This window comes from Ochotona princeps, chromosome 25 (assembly GCF_030435755.1).
Source record: "Ochotona princeps isolate mOchPri1 chromosome 25, mOchPri1.hap1, whole genome shotgun sequence".
Classification (NCBI taxonomy): domain Eukaryota; kingdom Metazoa; phylum Chordata; class Mammalia; order Lagomorpha; family Ochotonidae; genus Ochotona; species Ochotona princeps.
Genome location: NC_080856.1, coordinates 24211685 through 24233221, shown reverse-complemented (window position 1 = coordinate 24233221; position 21537 = coordinate 24211685). Strand labels below are relative to the sequence as shown.

General features: G+C 37.7%; 1 protein-coding gene across 19 annotated transcripts in view; it reads right to left on the bottom strand.

Annotated features, from left to right (window-relative positions):
• KMT2C (lysine methyltransferase 2C) overlaps nt 1-21537 on the bottom strand; it is a 227018-nt gene that overhangs the window by 49392 nt on the left and 156089 nt on the right. For 14 of the 19 annotated variants that reach the window (XM_058655077.1, XM_058655078.1, XM_058655086.1 and 11 more), the window contains 13 exons: nt 20787-20896; nt 20301-20366; nt 19343-19555; nt 16678-16806; nt 15086-15205; nt 13559-13689; nt 9745-9925; nt 6381-6485; nt 6042-6089; nt 4994-5122; nt 4777-4809; nt 4556-4675; nt 91-223 (listed from right to left, as the gene is read on the bottom strand). In XM_058655077.1, coding sequence (XP_058511060.1) covers nt 91-223; nt 4556-4675; nt 4777-4809; nt 4994-5122; nt 6042-6089; nt 6381-6485; nt 9745-9925; nt 13559-13689; nt 15086-15205; nt 16678-16806; nt 19343-19555; nt 20301-20366; nt 20787-20896 — 1518 coding nt within the window. The remainder of the gene's footprint in view (nt 1-90; nt 224-4555; nt 4676-4776; nt 4810-4993; nt 5123-6041; nt 6090-6380; nt 6486-9744; nt 9926-13558; nt 13690-15085; nt 15206-16677; nt 16807-19342; nt 19556-20300; nt 20367-20786; nt 20897-21537) is intronic. The other 5 variants (XM_058655089.1, XM_058655091.1, XM_058655088.1 and 2 more) reach the window with 3 other exon arrangements.

The following is a 21537-nucleotide window of genomic DNA, read 5'->3' as shown; positions in this document are numbered from 1 at the left end:
TACTCGTGTAACTTAAAGACTAATTTATACAGATGATTCAATAAGAATTATTGAAATTTAAATTTTAATAGAAAGTAAACTTTTAAATACCTGATATCGGTATAAGGAGATTGTGCTATAGAAGAGAAAGTTCCCATTCCGCTGCCAGGAGGTAAAGAGTGATGTGGGAGATGAGGATTGGGTCCAATGAGGCCATTCATTAGTGGCATCCGTGAAAACACATCTTCAGAAAAGAAAATACAGACGACGTCTTATTAAAAAATAACAAGCAGCTAAAACACCAAATTTATTTTTAAATGTGAATTAAAAGTAGGACTTTTAAAAAAATATCGTATAGTACACTACTGCTTAGTGTTCTGGTTCCAAATTTTGGAAATACGATCTCTATAACTGTATTTACTTTATTACAGTATACTACAAATAGCATGGTTTCCAAAGCCCTATGACAATGCGAGCTGTGATTGTTAAATCTTGATACTTGATAGAAGCAAAATGGATTTCTATATATTATAAAACAGAGTGGATTCGTTGAGATAATGTATATACACAGTATGGTGTCTGGGTAAGTTATTCAATACATATTAACTCTAAAAAGCAAATGGGTCACTGCAAATGGTGGGTTCAACAAATTTTTTTTTCTTCACTAAAAGTTGGCAAAAAGTACTCCTTATATTTTATTCCTATTCCTGTTAAAATAAGCAACATCTATGATTCTTAAAAATCAGCACTTTCTTTAAAATAGTTTTCCACTCTCAACATTTCACTGATCATTATCAGACAATGATTTTAAAAACTTACATATTCTATTTTTAGCTTAATTTTCATTAGTTACAACTTAGTCCCAGGATGGATTATAATTCACATTCCAGGTTACTAGGAAGTTTCAAAAACCTTATCACTTTCATTCTACACAGACATGGAGAGAAGCACAAGAGCAACTCGCATTTCCCTAAAACTACACTGTATTGGAAATTTCCGATTTTTTCTAAACTGTTTGGAAAGAAGCTAATTGATCATATTAAAGTAGATTCTCAGGGAAGACAATGTATACGTACTTTCAAAGACTCCCAATTAATTATAAATAATGACTTTTGGAAACATAAGCAAAACACATGACCTGTTAACTGTTTTAACACTGACACTGATACATTACAGGAAATATACACACTGCCAACAAAAGACAAAATAGTTAAGAGATGTGGCTAATATCTGGGATGAAGGAATTCTTAACTGATCACTTTGTCACACCTAGTGAATCAAGATTTCACAATGAAAATATCTCACGAAACCCGTTTATTCCAAGCATTAAAGGCCACACTCTGTTTTTACTTAAAAAAGAATGTTACATGTATTTTCAACTTCAGCAAGAAGCAGGTTCCGTTAAGGATCTCAGCTATTAAGGAAAATCTGAAAGGTGTGCCATGTTGTCAGTGCTATCTATTGGAACCACAGAAAGCTTTGTATAACATCTACTACTACTAAAGTACTTTATGTCAGACAATATTCTAGAAGCTTCATATGTATTAAATTTTTTGGCTTCTCAGACCAAAAGGCTGTATGTGTCATCCTATTTGAACATAAAAGGCATAAATAAGTTACCAAAAAAAGCATACATAAATAATAGACAAAGCATCTTTCTTGCATTTTAATCTTAATTAAAGATGATTTTTTTTTTCTCATCATGTGTACCATACCACCACAACCTGGGTATGAGACATTATTGACTTAAGTACTGAAAAGCTACCGGGTTGTTGTGCTGCAGTGGGAAAAGCTGCTGCCTGAAACACCAGCATCCCACTCTGGTGCTGGTTCAAGTCCTGGCTGTTCTACTTCGGACGCATCTCCCTGCTAATGTGCCTGGAAAGCAGTGGAAAACGGACCAAGTGCTGAGCCTGTCTACACACACAGGAGAGCCAGATGAAACTCCTGCACCCTAGCTTCAGTGTGCTCCAGCAACAGGGAGTGAACCAACTGAGAGATGACCCCTCTCTCAAATATAGAATAAGTCTTCAAAAAGACAAAAAGTTATCTCATTTAATTTTTACCTACACAGATTAAAGTTATATTTCAATCTGCTTGTAATTTCCATTCTCTGTTTTCTGGCCTTCTATTAGTACTTCTACTTATTACTTATTTTGTATTACATATTTACACTTAGCTGAAAAAAAAGTCTCCTTAAAACTAATTTTAAAAAAAATTTCAGAGGTTTGTTGTGCTAAGGTACCACCCAAGATGCCAGCACCCCACATGGGCTCTGTGCTTAGGTACCACTGGCAGATTTGAGAATTAGGATGGGTGCAGGACAGGCTGGCTCTGGCAGCATCACTGGCCAATTCACATAAGGCCAGTACTGAGGGCTGACTGCGTTGGGTTGGTAGCTCCAAACAGCATGAGTTGGAATGGGGCAAGCCAGGCCAGGCCAGAACAGACTGTGACACAGCACCCACCGGCACACATGAGACTGGAATGGGGGTGAGCACAGCAAGAGAGTAGTGGAGACTCCACTGCTAGGTCACACTCATGAAGGTGAGCATGAGAGCTGGGACTGGGGACAGACCAGGCTGGGCAGGGTTACAATACCTGTTGGCCTACATGTGAACTGGGATGGGGAAAAGCCAGGCTGGGGTAGCTGACTGTATCCACAGGTACAGGCATGAGCCAGAACAAGGGCAGGCGAGTTGGGTTTTGCTGCAGCATCAGCTGACAAGTGCTGGCACTGAGGGCAAGTCCTGTCAAGTTACACCGCAGAACCACCTGGAGAGTGTGAGATCTGGGGCGGGCAGTGGGTCCAGTGGGGTGACTGTGGGCTCCACTCTGATGGGCTGCAACTCCCACTAATGATCACAAAAACCAGGACTGCGGGTGGGCCTGGCTGGACAGACACCCACTGGCATGAGTGTGGGCTGGAGGGTGGAGTTGGTTCGGCTGAGTTAGACTTCACTGCCCAAAGATGAATACAAGATCTCAATGGAATGTGGGGCAGACCGGACAGGTCCACTGCACATGCTGGCAGGCACAGGAGCCACAGCTGGGGGCTGGTCCAGTGGGGTTACTGGGGGTCACTTTGATTGGGCTGCAGCTGCCCCTGTGGTATATGAGGGATAATCAGCACCAATGGGCCATAGCACCCATTGGTTTGCTGAAGATGACGGGCAGAACAAACTGATCAACTACTGCAGTGAAGCTTGACAGCAAATTTCTGAGCCATGGAGACTCAGAGGTGGACTATGACAGCCATCTCAGAACTATCAAACAAACAAAAACATGAACAGAACCCTCAGAAAATGCCCCATAAATGGGAACCTGGGGTGACATCCAGTGGCGGGTCCCCATCCCCGGATAATGTGGTGGTTAGGAGGCTGAGTGCGGTTTCTCCTCTGTATCCCACTCTTCCCCACATACCGGAAGAAGAAAGGAAAATGTGTGAACAATGGTCTCACTATCCCAATCCTCAACCCTTCCCACATTGATCAACTATGTAAATATCTAAGAAAAATTTTTTAAAAAGGAAAGAAAAACTATTCTAGACAAAAGATTTGCAGTGAATTTCAGGCAGGTAGGTTTGTAACTGAAGTTGGTATTTTTCCATTATCATAAGGATGAGCTTTCTCTTATCAGTTATATATTGTGCAACTTAAGGAACAAGGCAAAATAAACATGTGCATATGTATGTATACACACATGTGCACACACACAGTCTTCAAAGCTTCAAGGAAAATACATATAAAAACTACAATACAGCCCAGTGCCGTGGCCTGCGGCTGGGAGTCATCGCCTTGTACATGCCCCGGGATCCCATGTGGGTGCCGTTTCTAATCCAGGCAGTCAAACTTCCCATTTAGCTCCCTGCTTTTGGCCCGGGAAAGCAGTCGAGGACAGCCTTAGGCCTTGGAACCCTGCACCCGCGTGGGAGACACAGTGGAAGCTCCTGGCTTCGGATCAGCTCAGCTCCAAGCTGTTGCAGCAGCTTGCGGAGTGAATCATTAGACAGAGGAGGATCTTCCTTTCTCTCTCTCTCTCTCTCTCTTCCTCTCTGTATATCTGACTTTGCAATAAAAATAAATAAAATCTTTTAAAAAACTGCATTGCAAGGAAATAAATCTAACTTTAAAAATTACATTTTTATGTAAAAAGCCAAGTTAAAGGGCGGGGGATAACACCAAACACCTTAACCTGCTTTGCGACAATGTGGGTACCCAAATGTTTTTGTAATAAAAATTTTTTTTAATTGTTTGAAAGGCAGAATGACAAGAGAGAGTGAAACAGATTCCATCCTCTGGCACACGCAGAAATGACATGGCCCAGCCAACACCAAGAACCAGGAACTACACATGTCTCCCACATGGATGGAGACAGCCCGAGTACTAGGACCATCATGCACTGGCACCCCAGGAGCCGCCGGAGGGAGTTGGATTGCAAAGTGAGCAACAAGAACTCCAGTCGGCATTCTGACACAGGATGCTGTTTAAATCCATTTTTCCAAGAGCTTTTGAAAAGACACTCATACACACACAATTATATATACAGACCCAGTTATATGAAGGTAACAACGTACCCTGATTATGCATTGGCAGCAGCTGGGTTGGAGGAGGAGGCTGTGGCAATGGAGTTGGCTGAGTGGTTGCTGGACTCAGGACAGCAGTAAATAAGTCTTCTACATCCTTTCCTCCAAGCTCTGTGCAATAAAATAGTAACAGTATTAACTTTAAAAGACAATAACAGGTCAGAGCATCAAGAATGGCAATCCAATCAACTAAAAGATCAGAACACAAATACCTGGAATTTTATATAACTTTCCAAGAATCGCTCCTAGAATAAAATTTAAAAAATGGAAATATTAGCTACTACCAAGCTGTTACATTGATACAAAATAGCAATTATCATTGATAACAAAATAATCAGAAGTTAAGCTATAAATAGGCATGCAGAAATCTTTGAAAATCATATTTACTCATGTCTTTTAGAAAGCCTAGATGTAGGGCAAATATTTTACCATCTGTAACCATTTTGTCTAGTTCAGGGCTGAGAATGCCGTCAAGCTGCTCCTCACTCAATGGCCGTGAATTCTGACTAACACTTGGATGAGACAGAGCTGAGGGATCATCAGCAACAGGACCAACATCTACAGGAGCAAGGCAGAGAGAGTACAAGTGAGCTGAGTACAACCACGGACAGTAATGCACCACATGGGAATCAATTAGGATGGCTATGCTGGATAGCAATAAATGGATCAGTAAAAACAACACACAATGTATTAATAAGCTTAGGTGCCTCTTTACGTTACCATTTAAGCAAGGTAAACACATTTCCCAAGGAACAAAAGAACATACTTAATGTTTAACTTTGCAATTTCTCTAAAAAGCCAACTCCATATTAAGACATAAATTTGTGAGAAGTTGATCTATAAATAATTGCATTAACTTGTAAAATAATGGTAGTAAATGCATAGTTCAAATATCTTAAGCATCCTTTACAAGAGGAAATGTTTCATATAAATTAAGAGCTATAGAACTATTTGTTTAATGAACATTATCTTTTAAAATATCATAAATATTTTTAAAGATTTTAAAGATTTTAAAGATTTTAAACAGTTTTAAGATATAGATTATAACATTATAACATGTTTTACCTCATTCAAAATTGTTATTTTAAGAAACAAACATATAAAAGTAGTCTGTTACTGATGTCTTTCATTCTCTTTCAATATCATTACTATTAAAAGTAAAGACCGTTGTCTGATTTTTTGTGATATTTTAATAGGAGTTAAAGTAAATACTTGGCTAATGTGAATTATGCGTTAATGAATATAAAACCACACACACACACACACACACACACACACACACAGGATGTCATCCAAAGGACAATATGGCCACACTAATCTTTAGCTGTACACAAAAAAAAGAGAAAAGTACAGTACGGATTAGTGACACATTAGCACTACCAAAAAATATGCATGCACCTAGGGGTGTTTCAGCTCAAATCACTATGAAAAAGAAGACTAGTTCTAGTCAGCGGTCATCCACTGCTCAATTTCTTACCAAATGGAAAAGGTGGACGCTCAACCTGGAAAGTGCATAAATCAAGACCTACAAGACCCAAACCAAATAAAATGGATGATTACCATAAGAAGAAACAAGATACAGCAAGACTTTAAGGCAACATGCCTTGAATGTGATGCAATCAGAAAGGGAACAGAAATTAACTAACTCCTAAAGCAGGAAAGCTGAAGTAGGCCAAATAAAATGTTGAGTTCTTTGACAAAGCAACAAGGAAAAAACACTTCAGTTACTAGGAATCAGGCAAAAAACTACACTTCTTCCACACATATACCTCTCACATCACAAAACAGAAATTGGGCAAATAGTATTCATATGTACCTGAATGATCAACTGATTTTGCTAGGTCATCTGAAATTATTCCAAGAATGTCATCATCTGTGTTTAAGACTTCAGAAATATCAGCTAATGGGTCATCAGCAGTACCTAAATACAGTAAGTATATTTTTTGTAAAAAAAAAAAAAAAAATATGCAGTATTTTCCTAGATGTTAATTCTAAGATACTCTCACTCATTCAAAAATTTACTAAGTATTGAGAGTTGGACAGATGCTGAAGCAAGTGCTACAATGATGATATGTAAATTATTTCTAAATAAGTAATTTTTCATGGTTAAGGCACTCTAAAATTTCTAACAAATTATTATTAAAAACTCAGACCTTTGTGACCAATATAACAAAATAAAATTTGGAATAAAGGACTATAAGCAACAAAAGTGAAAAAGAATGTGCAAAGAAAACCAAAAAATTCAGTATCTCTAAAATGACATCTAGAAAATCAAACTTACAGAAGTTAATAAAATGTGCAAGCCAAACCCATTATTTAGAAATTTAGGTACTACACTACTTCCAACTTTGCTACTCACACTCGCTACTTACTCACTCACTCAGTAAAACAAAAAATTTCAGTGTCTACAAAACCATATCTCAAGATTACCTATCATGCACTAATCCACCCACTGGAATACAACAGTGACTAAAAACAGTGTTCGCTCTCATAGACGATGTATTCTTAAATGGAGCTGGACAGCAAATAAACACTAACTGTAAATGCTATAAAAAGCAAACAAGGAAAAAGTCCAAAACACAAGTCACACCGCAGGAGCTTGTTAGGGATGTCCTTTGAAAGATGACTGAGCTTAAATATAGAGGAAATGAGGGAGTAAAATTAGTATACCTAAGATGAATAGCTGAAGCAAAGGGAGAGTAAGCATGAAGACAGAATTAATTCTAAAGTGTAATGGGAACTTGCTCAAAGAGTAAAGATGGGGGGATGATATGACTGGAAGTGGCTGCTTTGTACAGAATCTAGAGAGCGCTGGGGTTGGGGGAAGGACTGCTGGCCACTTCAAAGGCAAGCAGGGTACTGCAGAGTACTTAGGGGTGACAACAGTGTGTAACCTCATGATAGGGAAAGCCAAGACAAGAAATGGTCAGGTCGGAACAAATCTAAAAAGTGAAAGCAAATTTGTAGATAGATAACACATGCAATCTGAGTACAAAGGATTCTGAGGAGTTTTGACATAATACAAAACAAAAATATTGGAACTCTTACTAGGCCAGTTTTAGTACTTATGTTTAGTCACTCAAATAAAGAATACCTAAAAATTGCATTATTTTTACTTAATAACATAAAAAGAATATAGGCCTAAACATTATACTCCAGATCAAATATTTTGTGAAACAGTCTAGGAGTATTTAAATATTTTTCTAAAATAGGACTCACCCAAGACAACGTAATTTTCTTTTTTTAAAATTTATTTATTTTTATTGCAAAGTCAGATATATAGAGAGGAGGAGAGACAGAAATATTTTCCGTCTCATCATTCACTCCTCAAGTGACCGCAACAGCCGCTGCTGCGCCGATCCAGAGCCAGGAGCTTTTCCAGGTCTCCCACGTGGGTGCAGGATCCCAAAGCTTTGGGCAGTTCCAACTGCTTTCCCAGGACACAAACAGGGAGCTAGATGGGAAGTGGGGCCTCTGGGATTAGAACCAGTGCCCAAATGGGATCCAGGCGCATTCAAGGCAAGGACTTTAGATGCTAGGCCACCGTGCCGGGACCCACAACATAATTTTCGAACTAGAAAGTTAATGAAAATTTTGTATACCAAATATCCAGCAAATTATCACAACAAGGGCCAAAGCTATGGCATGGAAGGGTTAAGCCGCCAACTATAGGACAGCCAACCCATTTGGGTAGTGGTTCAAGTCCTGTCTGCTTTGCTTCCAATCCAATTCACAGAAATGGCACTGGAAAAGCAGCAGAATATTATCCCAATGCTTAGCCCTCATCATTGAAGGCTCCAATGAACATTTTGGTTCCTGACTTTGGTATGACATCCCCAACTGCTGGGGTCATTTGGAAACTAAATCAGCAGATGGAAGATCTCTGCCTCTCCCTATCTCTTAACTCAGCCACCCATATAGATGAATTTTTTGAAATTAAATTTTAAATTTTCATTTAAAAATATTAACAGAATTCTGTAGACAACAATGCATTTTAGAGGAGAGGCATTGTGGGACAGTGGCCAACCGGGTAGTGAATCAGCTGATGGAAGATCTCTCTCCCACATTCAAATCAATAGATCTTGCTTTTTTTAAAAAAAAATTAAACAGGGGTTAATTCCAAGAAAGTCTCAGACACCAAAACCCACAATGTTCAAGTCCCCCCGGGAGGCTCCCCCAGTTTGGTCAATGGCCAGTGGAATCCAAGGACACAGAACATTAATTTCAACCCAGGCAATACAAAATTAACAGCCTAACTACTTCATAAAAAACTGATTTTTCAGGGCTGACCCTGTGGTAAGGCGGCTTAAGCTTCCACCTGCAACGCCAGCAACCCTAAGGAGCAATGGCTGCTCTCCTTCTAAGCCAGTTAAATATTCTTGCAGTTGCTTTCCAAAATAGGTGCGAAAAATTAATACATTAACAAACAGAATCAATGGAAAACTGAAGGCTTGTCAGAGTATGATGTCATCGAAGTAACTGCGGTCACTAGGTTTCCAGGTCCAAAACAGAACTCCTACCAGCTTGTTCCTACTCCTTGAGAAGCACAAATTCTTATACTTTCCTGATTCTTAACAACTAGAATAATAGTTATCAACCAGGAACATTGTACAGTAAGGAATATCGGACAGCATCTAGAGATATTGATTATTATGAGACAGAAAATGCTGGTGAACATCCCAGAAGGCAGTGGAAAGCCTCCCTCTCAAAGCAAACATTTAGCTGTCAAGAATGATACACAATGCTTGGGGACAAGGTATATAACTAACACAGCATCCTGTGCTGTGACATTCCTTTTGGTTTGCTTTACATTTCTCTAGATTGCATTATAAACAAACATATTTGTATGCCTTTTTTGAAGATTATTATACTTATAACTCACTAACAATGGCCAAACTGAACAGGGTGTTAACTGTTTTCCTTTATAACTCGTAATTTTGGCTGCACTAACAAAGGTAAGTTATAGACTTTCCCACTAACGTAGCTATAATTACTGAGTGTATACTACACCATTCAATGAAGATGATAACGAGAAAGCATAGGAAGTCTAACAAAAGCATTTCAACGGTTTAAAATTAAAAGGTACATGTCAAAGAATAAAAATCAAATGCATCATGCACAATTAAAAAAATTAATGTTACACAACACAAACAATATAAGCATGAGAAAAGTTCCCCTACCTTGAGATCCAAGTTTAGCGGGAACTGAGGATGAGCTAAGCACGGGATCTAATGAAGCTTCCAGAAAGCTCGTGTTCACGTTTGTTTTATATGAAAGCTGAACTGCATCTTCTGATAGACTGTCTAAACTCAACTTGCTTTGTCTACTTGTATCTAGAAGATCTTTTCCGAAGAAAGCTTCCTAGATAAAAATAAGCACATATAAAAAGTGTAAGTCCAAAAATTCCAAACAGATTAGACTGTCATCATTCTAACAATGCAACAGAAATAAGAAAATCTTAGACTTTAACAATATAAAGATTGAATATAGAAACATACTAATCACATAGCTTGCTTTATTCCAATGTACAAATAATCATTTTTGTAGTTTTCCCTCAAAGAAAAAAGGTATTCAAATAAAACTTCCATCACATGTGTTTCCAGAAACTACAGTACAAGAATTTATTTCCACATTACACTACAAGCTAAAAGTTGACAGATTCACAATACTATTAGCACCTTAATTGATACTACAGAAAAACAAGGCATCATCATATTTATAAATTATTTCCAGAGAATATCACAGACTTGGATGTACAGCTTTAACATGTATATACTTCAAGCTTGATTGAGTAATCTCACACTGACGCACCTAGGCATACGGGAACTTAGACTGCAAATATGAAAGCAGGCTCTTACAACAACTCTAACCACTGCAGGAGTGCAGCCAGGGAGGCCACTTAGAGTTGTTAAGGGCTCTTTTTCATTTACTCGTATTAACACTTCTCAATTTCAACATAAAAGCTCTGCTCTGGAGGCTGGTGTTGAAAGCAAGGATCTCTCCCAAACTTACCAAAATATTAAAGAAAAAAAGGAAACACTCAATATCCCTTTTATTTTCAATCTAAGAAATCTTCTGACTATAGTCCTACAATGTGATCTGCCTGCAAAGGGACTTTGCAAAGAACAATGTTTCAACAACTATTAATGTTTAGTGCACATTCAAATTTACACACAATGTTCTGAAATAAAGCAACTGTTAGTGAATATTTGGAAAGTCAGCACTGTGCCAGGTTGGCTACTTGGAACCCAGCCCCCTGCTGGTGGACCTGGCACCACAATGCTTATCCTCTGAACCTACAAGGGAGAACTGGGTGGATCTCCAGGCTCCTAACACTAGGCTCACCCATCCCTGGGCCACTGAGAGTGAACCATAGGATGAGAGATCTCCAATTCTAACTGCCTTTCAAATAAATTAATTAAAGTGTGTGTGTGTGTGTATAGAGAGAGACAGAGCATACACCATGTTAGAAATATTTTAGATATATCCTTAAAATAAAGAAAGCTGAATATGTTCAAGAAAATATGTAAAAACTATCATTAAACTATAAAACATTCTGAAAGTACAAAGCTAAATACTAAAAAGAAAAACTTTCCTAATTTTTAAAAAGAGGCTGGGGAGGGATGAAATCTGACACAGATTACATTTTATTTCAAATTTTCACATTTCTAACTGGAATTAAGTTGTTATACTCTAGAAATTTGAACATCACAGAGGCTAGAGCAAAAAGCAGGATGAAAAGGAATTTGAGGGCAACAAGGGGAGAAAAAGGGACATTCATACGCCGCTGTGTAAAGTCACTGCTTGTAACACCAGAATCCCATCAAGGTGTCAGCTCTTCTTCTGTTCCAGCTCCCTGCTAACGACAGGAAAAGGCACTGGGCCCCTGCCATTCACGTGGGACCAGGATGAAGCTCCCTGGCTTTGGGCTGTCTCAGCCACAAAGTGGATACCAAGCTTTGACACAAACTCTTTCAAATAAATAAGTAAGTAAGTAAATAAATAAATAAATCTTTTAAAAAATAAAGGCAACCAATATCATCAGATTTTAAAGGCTGAACTTTTTATGGGGCAGCATGGTGGTACAGTTAGCTAAGCCTCAGCTTGTAGTGCTAGTCCACAAAAACAAGAGGCTGGGTCAAGCCCTAGAGCCTCTGAACCCACATAGGAAACATGAAAGTACTCCTGATTACCAGCGGCAGTTGCAGCCGTTTGGGGGATATACTAGTGGATGGAAGAGCTCTGTCTCTCCTTAATGCTCTGTAATCTTTAAAAAGGAAGGTCTAAGTAATAACAATAATGATGATGATGATAACAATAACTGAACTTTTAAAGCAGTAACATGGCCATTAAGTGGGGGTGGGGAGGTGAGGGGGAAATAACTACAAAAATGGAAAGTAAGGAAATTTTGTAAGCTAAATATCAGTTTGTAAGGTCGGGCGCAGTGGCCTAGTGGCTAAAGTCCTTGACTTGAATGCCATATGGGTGCCGGCTCTAATCCCGGTAGCCCTGCTTCCCATCCAGCTCCCTATTTGAGGCCTGGGAAAGCAATAAAGGACGGCCCAAAGCCTTGGGACCCTGCACTCCTGCATGGGAGGCCTGGAAGAGGATCCAGGCTCCTGGCTTCAGATAGGTGCAGCACTGGCCATTGCAGTCACTTAGGGAGTGAATCATGGAATGGAAGATCTTCCTCTCTGTCTCTCCTCTTCTCTGTTTATCTGACTTGGCAATAAAAATAAATCTTTAAAACAATCAGTTTGTAATTAAGATAAAAACTCCAATTGAAGCAATCAAGAAATATTTAATTCTAAACTCTACGAAAGACAGATTAGATCAGTAGAGACACTGAAGCGAGGACAGACACCGAGTATCGTCGATCCACTACAACGCACTCATTTGAAGAGGCCCAGGAAGGATGGAACATGTCCAGGCATGAAAATTAGCAAATGACAAAAACACTTCTTCAGCTTTAATATAAACAAGTGCTTCAATAAATAACATGTAGCAATTCTGGGACCAAAGGCTTACAAAGGAGAAACAGAATTCTGTTTTTCAATTGATGCTCATCACACATAATTTATCTTGGAGTGCTCCTATTAAACTAACAGAATTTTTTGGCTTCAACATGTGGCTTACAAAGCCCTAATAGTGGTAAATTATTATTAAAGTTAAAAATGCCTACTAAAAACACATTTTTTGTTCAGTAAACACAATTAGCATATTCACTATTAACGGATAATTTCTTAAAATTTTATTTATATAAGATGTAGAAAAACAAGGACAACTTCCATCTCCTGGCTCATTCCTCATATATTTGCAATTGCCACTGTTAGGCAGGAAGGGAACCAAAAAAATCAGGATTTGGGTGGCAGGAATCCCATGAATCACTACCACTGCTTCCCAGGGTCGGCATCAGCAGGAGCTGGAGTTAGGAACTGGAGCCAGGAATCAAACTCAGGTACTTAAACATGCCACACTAACATCTTCACCGCTAGGATAAACACACCTACTACAAAGGGTCATTTCACTGGCAATTAGGATTGCGGTGCAATTAGTTTGGAAGCAGCAGTAATTTGAGAGTGGCATACTGCCTGCTGCTTGGAATGTCTGCATCCCATATGGGAGTGAAGGTCAAGGCCTGGCTACTCTATTTCTCATCCAGCTCTCTACGAGGCCATACACGATGGCCAACTGTGAATCCTTTCTGTCCACGTGGGAGACCTGGATAAAGCTCTCTCAACCCAGAGCAAGATTGCTTTGGCTTTTAAAAGAATTAGAAATAAACAACTGGGATAAAAGAACATAACTTATCAATACACAATCAGGGGTAAACTGTATACTTTATAGAGCCCTGGGATGTTTTTTTAAAAAATTAAATACCTGCATTTACAAATAAATGAAAACAAAACAATAAATGCAATAAATCTTTCTGTAAAGCAAAATACATTAGACTCCCTATATTAACAAAGTAAATATAATGTTAAAAAATATTACTTGTAAATAGACAGGGAACGTTTCTTCAAGTTTATTTTTCCTTTTTCGGTATCTCTTCTTTATTTTATCACTGCTTTCACTAACAGAAACAGATTCATCAACTAGAGTATCTGGTAACTGTTCACTCCAACCTAGAACAACAATCACATTTATAAATACAGGGCATTTGACAATTTCAGACAAATTTCTCCAGTTAATTTTATAATTGACCAATGTAGAGAATTTCAAACTGTTTTATCATAACTATATTACTAAATTTTAATAACTAAAAATTCCATTTTGTGGCCTAATCTTTGACAATCATTGTAAAGCAGAAATTTCTGTTTTTAAATACAATAACCAGTTAAAGCTATTTCAAAATGAAAATACTCACTGCTCATAAGTTCTTCACATACAATTAATGGAAATCTACTAAACCAAAGTTTTTTGAAGATTGTACTGGTAACACTCAATAAAAGAAATTTCAAATTAATGTGCATCCTTCAATCTAAAATCTCAAGTGTATCACTTTACTGAAATGAGGCAGTTAGAAGCATATATATATATATAATACATAAAATAATTTTAAAAGCTCATGGAAAATGTCATTAAAATTATGTTCGCACAAAAAATTAAAATTCTCTATATAAAGTCTTAAAACAATTCAAGGAAAATGAGTGTTACGGAAAAATTATGAAAAGATATAAAACTTCTTGCTCAAACATAAACTTACCTTCTAATTCTATCATCCATGGCACCCTGTGTATGCACTATAAACATTCATGTCTATGAATTGCTCATGAATATTTATTAGTAATAAGCATTTATGAAATATTCATTCATAATATAGGAGAATGTAAACAAAACAATCTTAAGAGTCTGAAATGAGCAAAGAAGCAAGTACACTACTGAAAAAGACAAGCTAACAGTACCCATGTGTACAATTCCACTGACAATTCACATGAGTACTTTTGTTGTCAGACTACAACTGAAACTAGCCTTTTTAAACGTAAAGTAATTTAAAATATCTGAAAAATTAATCAAAGATAGTGGAAGAATGTGTGTGAGAGAGACGGGGTGGGGTGGGGGAGGGTCAGAAAGGGGAAGGAAGTGAGGGAAGTGAAAGGAAGAGGATGGAAGGGGAGAGAAGGGGAGGGGAGAGGAGGGAAGGGGAGGGGAGGGGAGGGAGGAGAAGAGGGAGGAGGAGGACAGCAGGGGGAAAAGGGAGGAGTGGAAGGAGAGAGGCAGAAGCATGGTTGTGAGTGGGAGGGAACAGAACACAAACCCCACTCTTTAACAAGCTGCAGCAGGAACTCCATCTCGGTCTCCTCCCAGTGAGCAACCTCTAGGAGCCAGAGACGGGCAGTCTAGGACAGGATGCAGCTACTTCAGTCAGCAGACCTAATAACCAGCTACGGAGCTTCACTGCTCAAATGTGTGATCATTTCTGATTTTTATTAATGCTCCTGAATTCAAAACCATGCAGGTCATCTTAACAGAAGAGACATGAATATGAAAGTGTAAAATCAAGATAAATTAGTACCATACCATCATCTCTGCTAGATAACTGTTCACAGACAGAGCCTGATGAATCTTTTCTCAATACAGATCTTCTGGCTTTTCCTTGCCCAGTTCGGCTTCGTTGCCGTACCATAAACCCACCAATACCTATGCAAAGAGAGTAGGCAGAAATTTTTGTGTTAAATAAGACATTTTTCAAAGTTCAAACTGGGATCATTTGAACCAACAATCTCATCTTATTTAATAAAAATCAAAGTTAGAAGGAAAAATGTCAAAGACCACCACTGTCAAAAAATAAATCACAAATTGGCTAAAGAAAGACTTGCATGGGCTTCCTCTTCTGGACAATGTCAGAGAAAATATTAAATTAAGCTTATTCATCAAATATTAGTAACTGATAAATTAGCTGGCTAATAATTTTCATATGAGCAGGTTAGATGATAATAAAACTAGAAGACAAATATTCTTTGATTAATGAAACTTCAAGAGGACCGTGACTATTATCACTCACGTTATTCACCATAAAGGTTTTTAGACAGAAGATACATGAGCTCTGTAGTTAAAAGCATTTAGTTTGGAGCCTGGCTTCCACGTTTAATGTCTCAATGCCTCAGTTCTCTAACTAGAAAAATGAGAATAATGTATACTACTTCCTAACACTATATCAAACATAAAACTGCTAGAATAGAACCTGGCACAAAGTCAACACTTTTATCTAGCAACATAGCTGTGTAGCTATACATTTTATGAACTAGTAGGCCTTTCAAGCAGAGGGATCTATTACAGGCAAGGCAGGGAGAATCCATTAAATGTAGGCTCCTAGAAGGAATTCACAATGTCTCGAAAAGTCACTAATATTTTTTAAGGTCACAACTAAAATTAAATCATCAGAATAACATTTGGAACTTTAGGTTCCTGTATATGTGGCCACCATTAACATCTTGCATAATACAAACAGTTAAAAAATTTCTTCCTTACATGTAGTAAAACCTGACTTTACATTTTATTTGTAAGATGTTCAGTCTATCAGAGGATTGAAGACTGTCCTGATCCATTTTAATATCTCATTGACTGGCAAGAGGCATTAAGTTAGTTTTGTAAACAAATGGAAAAGGCAGCTTCTCTACACCAGAGTCAGACATTAAGGAACAGCATGCTCTGTTAGCCACTGTACTAAGTGTATTATAAATTCTAAGCAACATACTTTCTCACCTTCACCCTGAATACTGCATATACAATAAAAAAAAAAAAAGACGTTCAAAACAAAGATACTAGGAATTCAGTTTTGAAAATAATCATGGAAATACACACAGAAGGTTACTTTATAATTGCCTAAGAAACTTAACTATGAACAAACACTAACTTAATAAAGCATTCAGTTACATAGTTAAAAGTTAGGATAATAATTTAAATATTATTTTGGGATATTAAACTCAAAGAATTTCAGCTAGAAAACACATTAATAGTTTAATTTATACACACACATTTAGCATGCTTAATAAAATGCTGTGTTTATTAGGCTGAATTACATTGATGATAGCTATTCAATTACATTTCAGATCCTGAATATTATACTCTGGAGCTTTTGTTCTATTAAAATGTGTAGTTTAGGTCTATACCCGGCCTGTATGGTTTCCTTTTCCTCTTTTTGATAGCATCCGGTCCATCTACTCCCTTGGCTTCATCATCCACAGGTTCCCGTTCAGGACTAGATTCTGATTTTCCATCACAGTCCATGAGATCTCCTTCTAAACAAACACACACACAAGCATATGGATGAAACAGGAAAAGCCAACAAATACACAATCCCTACATAATGACAAACACAAGGTCATCACTAATCCTTTCTAATGAGGCACGTGAGTACACCAAGTCTTAAAATGCTGCTCAATGGATGGCATATTTTTAAACTGGAGAAAAATAATGCAATATTTGTGTTCCATACAATATCTCTCAGGAAACTATGGGAACAAGTGTAGAACCAAGGAAGACAAATTCAGGATATCATAGAAAATGCATGAGCACAACAGAGTATCAGATGATACCCAGGATGATGGTCAATGGGAACCCCAAATCAATGACATATAATTTGGGCCTACTGTAAGAGTGCACAAGGATTAAAAAAAAAGAAAGAAAGAAAGCTCTTTTGCTGATGGGTGTCATATTAATAATACTAGTGAGCCAACGTATTGGGAGAAACGCCATACATCCATGCGTACTGTGTACTGTGGACAGAAGGTAAAGATGCCACCTGTGGCACCAAGATGCCATACGGTGCCAGTTAAAGTCCCAGTTAACTTCGCTTCTGATCCATTGCCCTGCTACCAGTGTGGGAAGGCAGTGGAGGAGGACCCCAAGTCCTTGGTCACCTGTACCCATGTGGAAGATCAGGAAGAATCGCCTGGCTCTTGGCTTTGGATAGAGCCAGCTGCAGCCACTGTGGCCATTTGGGGAGAAAGCCACTGGATACTCTCTCTCTCTCAAATAAAATAAAGAAATCTTTTTAAGAATGGAAGCCTATAGTTTGTTTGTTCACAATAAACATTTTGGATACATTCTGGAAGACCACTTCTGGGAATAAAGCTACCAGTATCAGTCTGACTACTGCAATATTCTGATTGATCTACTGGCCTCAACAGTCTCCCGCCTTTCAAAACAGAAGATCAAGACACTCTTTTCTGAAACCTTCAATTTCCTCTATTATTCAACTTCTAACAAATATAAGTTTCTTCTATTCTAGATGACTCAGCTACTCTTCCCGTTACTCTGCTGGACAGGGTGGTCCCAGCAACATCCCCTACTCACACTGTGCAATCTCTCACAGGACCTCTGCATTGGCTTCCCCACCATCACAGACGCTTCTCACGGAGGTAATCCTACGGCTTATGCAGCGCTTTGTAAAGCCTGTGTACCAGATGGCTCCTGCATGCCGAATTCTTGCTAACCTAGGTGTACACTGCAAGGGCAGCACAAGATGAACCAAGTGCTTGGGCTCCTGTGCTCACACTAGACAACAAATGAGCTTTGGGATCCTGGCTTCGGCCTGACCCACTTCCTGCTCATATATCCACTGAGGAGTGAACTAACAGAAAATCTCTTTCAACTCTCTAAGTCTGCTTTAAAATAAAAATAAGATGAAGAAAATAAAAGGAAGCTCCATGAATGCAAGACATAAATTGCAAACCCTGGCAATAGTAGCCATTCAATAAATACAGCAGAAAGAGCAAAGAGAGGGTCAGAGCTGTGGCACAGAAAGTAAAACCATCACCTGGGACGCCTACATCTGCAACGGTGCCAATTCATGTCCCCACCTCCCTACTTCCAATCCGGCTTCTTACCAGAGGCCTGGGAAAAGCCCCCTGGCAAATGAACCCCTTGTGAAATCTGGATGAAGTTCCTGGTTCCTGTCTATCTCAGTCCTGGCTGATCTGGCCATCTAAGGAGTGAAACAGGGAATAAAAGAACTCTTTCTTTAATGGACTTTGAAATAAGTCTTTAAAAATTTTTTCATATTTAAAAATACAATGAAAGTAAGATAATTTTTTATATAAGCTATAAGGAAATTAGCACAAAAAACAGACCAACACTAAATTTAGTGTTACTACTAAAATTAGTTAGGTTACAAAATGAAGATTGAAAATTCTTAGGACACTTGCTGCATAAGAAAAAGTGTTGACACTTCTGATTTCAGCTTCCTATCAACACTCACACTGAGGAGAGGAGATGATGCAACCTAACACCCATGGGGGCACTTAAATTCAGCCCCAGGTTAGGGCTTTGGCCTAACCAATCTCTGACTACTGAAGTAAAGCCACTGGAAGAAGAACTCTCTAATAAGTCATTTTTTTTTTAATATTTGAAAAATAGGGAAAAAATAAAGAAAAACATGTACAAATAAGTGCCCTGTGATGAACACCTGTGGATATAAATTTACACGCCATTTCAAGATTACATACATCAATCAACTTATACTTTAAACCAGACACATTCTCTGAGAAAGTTTATTTAATAGTCTAAAGAAACAAATCCATGCACTTTTGATTGTCCATGGCATGGAGCTTCCCAAGGTTTCTACAATTAACATGATACATATATGAAGGCAAAAAAAAAAAATCTAAAAAGGGAAAAAATCTAGTAAAATCAATTAAGGCAAATGACACATCAGGATACATCTATAATAAATAATGTGATTTACCTTTAAAAAACGCATACATATTTCGAAAATTATCTTAGTGCTGCCACTCTTACATTTGTAGTCAATGAAAAACGAATGAGCAGTATCACCTCGACTGTCGTCCATCTCGCCGTCCCTTGAGTGCTCTGACTGGATCTCTGGAGGGGTCTGCAGGACAGCCACACTATTCTGATTTATAATTTTCAATTTCAACTTTGGCTTTGACCGTTTTCTTCTGGGGACTGTCACGGTGAGGCTCTGTAGTTGAGTCATCCCTGACTCAGTCAGACACACACCATCCTGGGTGTATGTTTTAGGTGGATCTACAATTATAAACCCCAAGAACACAAACTTAAGGTTTCATCTTAAATATGTCTCACAAACTTATTATTCCAAAATATCCAGAACAAGGAAATGTGACTATAGTTCAACTTGGCAGTATCTGCAAAAGTCAAGTACATAATACTGTCATAAATTAGGGAGAGTTGTCTAAGCTTACTGGATCATAGGCAGAAATGCTTCATGCTTTCAGAAAATAGTTCTTCTGGCATATCTACTTTTGTGCTATTCTTCTACTATTCAACTATGACTTTTTCCCAAAGCACTTTCCAAAAAGTAGGAGCAAACTATTCATTAGCACAAAATATGTACTAGACAAATAGTTTCATATCTGATGACATCAAACACAGGTAGATAAAAGATACTACATTCATCACCAAAGCAGGCTGCTCTATTATATAAAAAATAGTAACATACTGAATTAGTTATAGGAATCTGTTTATGAACTAGGTTTTGTTTTCTGCGATTAACTAAAAGTATAAACCATACATAATGACATTAATAGTTCTTTCTAAAACTTCATTATGTTTGTTACCCTTTTAAAGGGATAATTTCCCACTCAAATTGCAGAACACTGTATGTATGAATTACAGAAATCATGACCAACATTAGACAGAGTATCCATGATTAAAGCAAGTTTTAAATAACGTGCAACAAGCCAGTTGAACACAAATTAAGGATGCATATGTTTTGAAAAACAAAACAAAAAAACAGTATTTGCAATTTTACCTAGCTCTTTCACTTTTGTGACAATTTGTGCTACAAGTGAAGACTCACAGCAGTCTGAGGAAGGCACTGAAATGACAAAATCAGGGAATCTTTCAGAAAAAGTTTAAAACACATACATGAACGAAACATATCAATTCACTAAAGAGTTAACAAACATAAAGGGAACTAGATAAATATTACATCAGAGAAGAAACACAGCCATTTCCATGTATTGCTAATAACTACCAGAGATTATCTTCCTCGAAAGTAAAATTACCCTGTAAAATAAAGAGTTTCATCCTCTCCCTTTAGGCAAACTGTTTCAGTATAGAAAATTAGGATAACAAAAATTACCAATTAAAAAAAAAACTCATTTTCACAAGCTAGTAGGTTACAACACTAGCTTCAAAGACAAAAAGAACTAACAATAAATCCACTTATTATTTATGGGGAAAAAAAGTACAAGTACATTACTGAAGAACAGATTTATTACTTCTTATCTCTTACCATTTGATACAGGCATATAAGGTCGGCACATGCTACAATCAAAACCAATATCTGCTACATTTTCCACTTCCTCCTCAGTATTTAGGTTTTGACAAACTGCATGCATCCATCTGAAAAGACCATATTTGTACATTTAAAAACAAATGAATATACAGGCAATTGTTTCCTTTTAAATCTACACCACAAGCTTGATTTCTAGACATAAAAGCCTTGCAACTCACAGTTCCTACTACATAGCACATTTTAAGTTTTTCTTCCAATTATTTCTACCGACTAACAACAATTTTTACAGAAAACAGAAGAAAAAGGAACAAACTTAAGGAGAAAAGCAAAAATACATTAAATGAATATGGGTTAATTATTATGCAATCATACATTGAACATATCAAAAAAATCAAGTTAGGTTACTTAGGTCAGGTAAAGGGGTTTAGAAGACTGCCAAAAGCCCAAGATGCAAGTGTTTTATCCACGCATCTAATTTGAAATAGCTTAATCTCACATATAGTGATGCTGAATGCTGATTGGGAAATAGTTACAGACCTATCACGCTTCAGAACAGAGAACTGGTAAGCAGTACCAACTGAAGAAATGATAGCTACAGAGCTCAACAATGTACACATAAGACCAAGCAAACATTCTCGATTTTGAAGCTGTACACATTAAACTTGCAGAGGTTAGGACCTTGATCTAAACGACCAGATAAATAGAATCTACAGCATTAAGAAAAAAGGCTGAAGGAAAACACAATGGA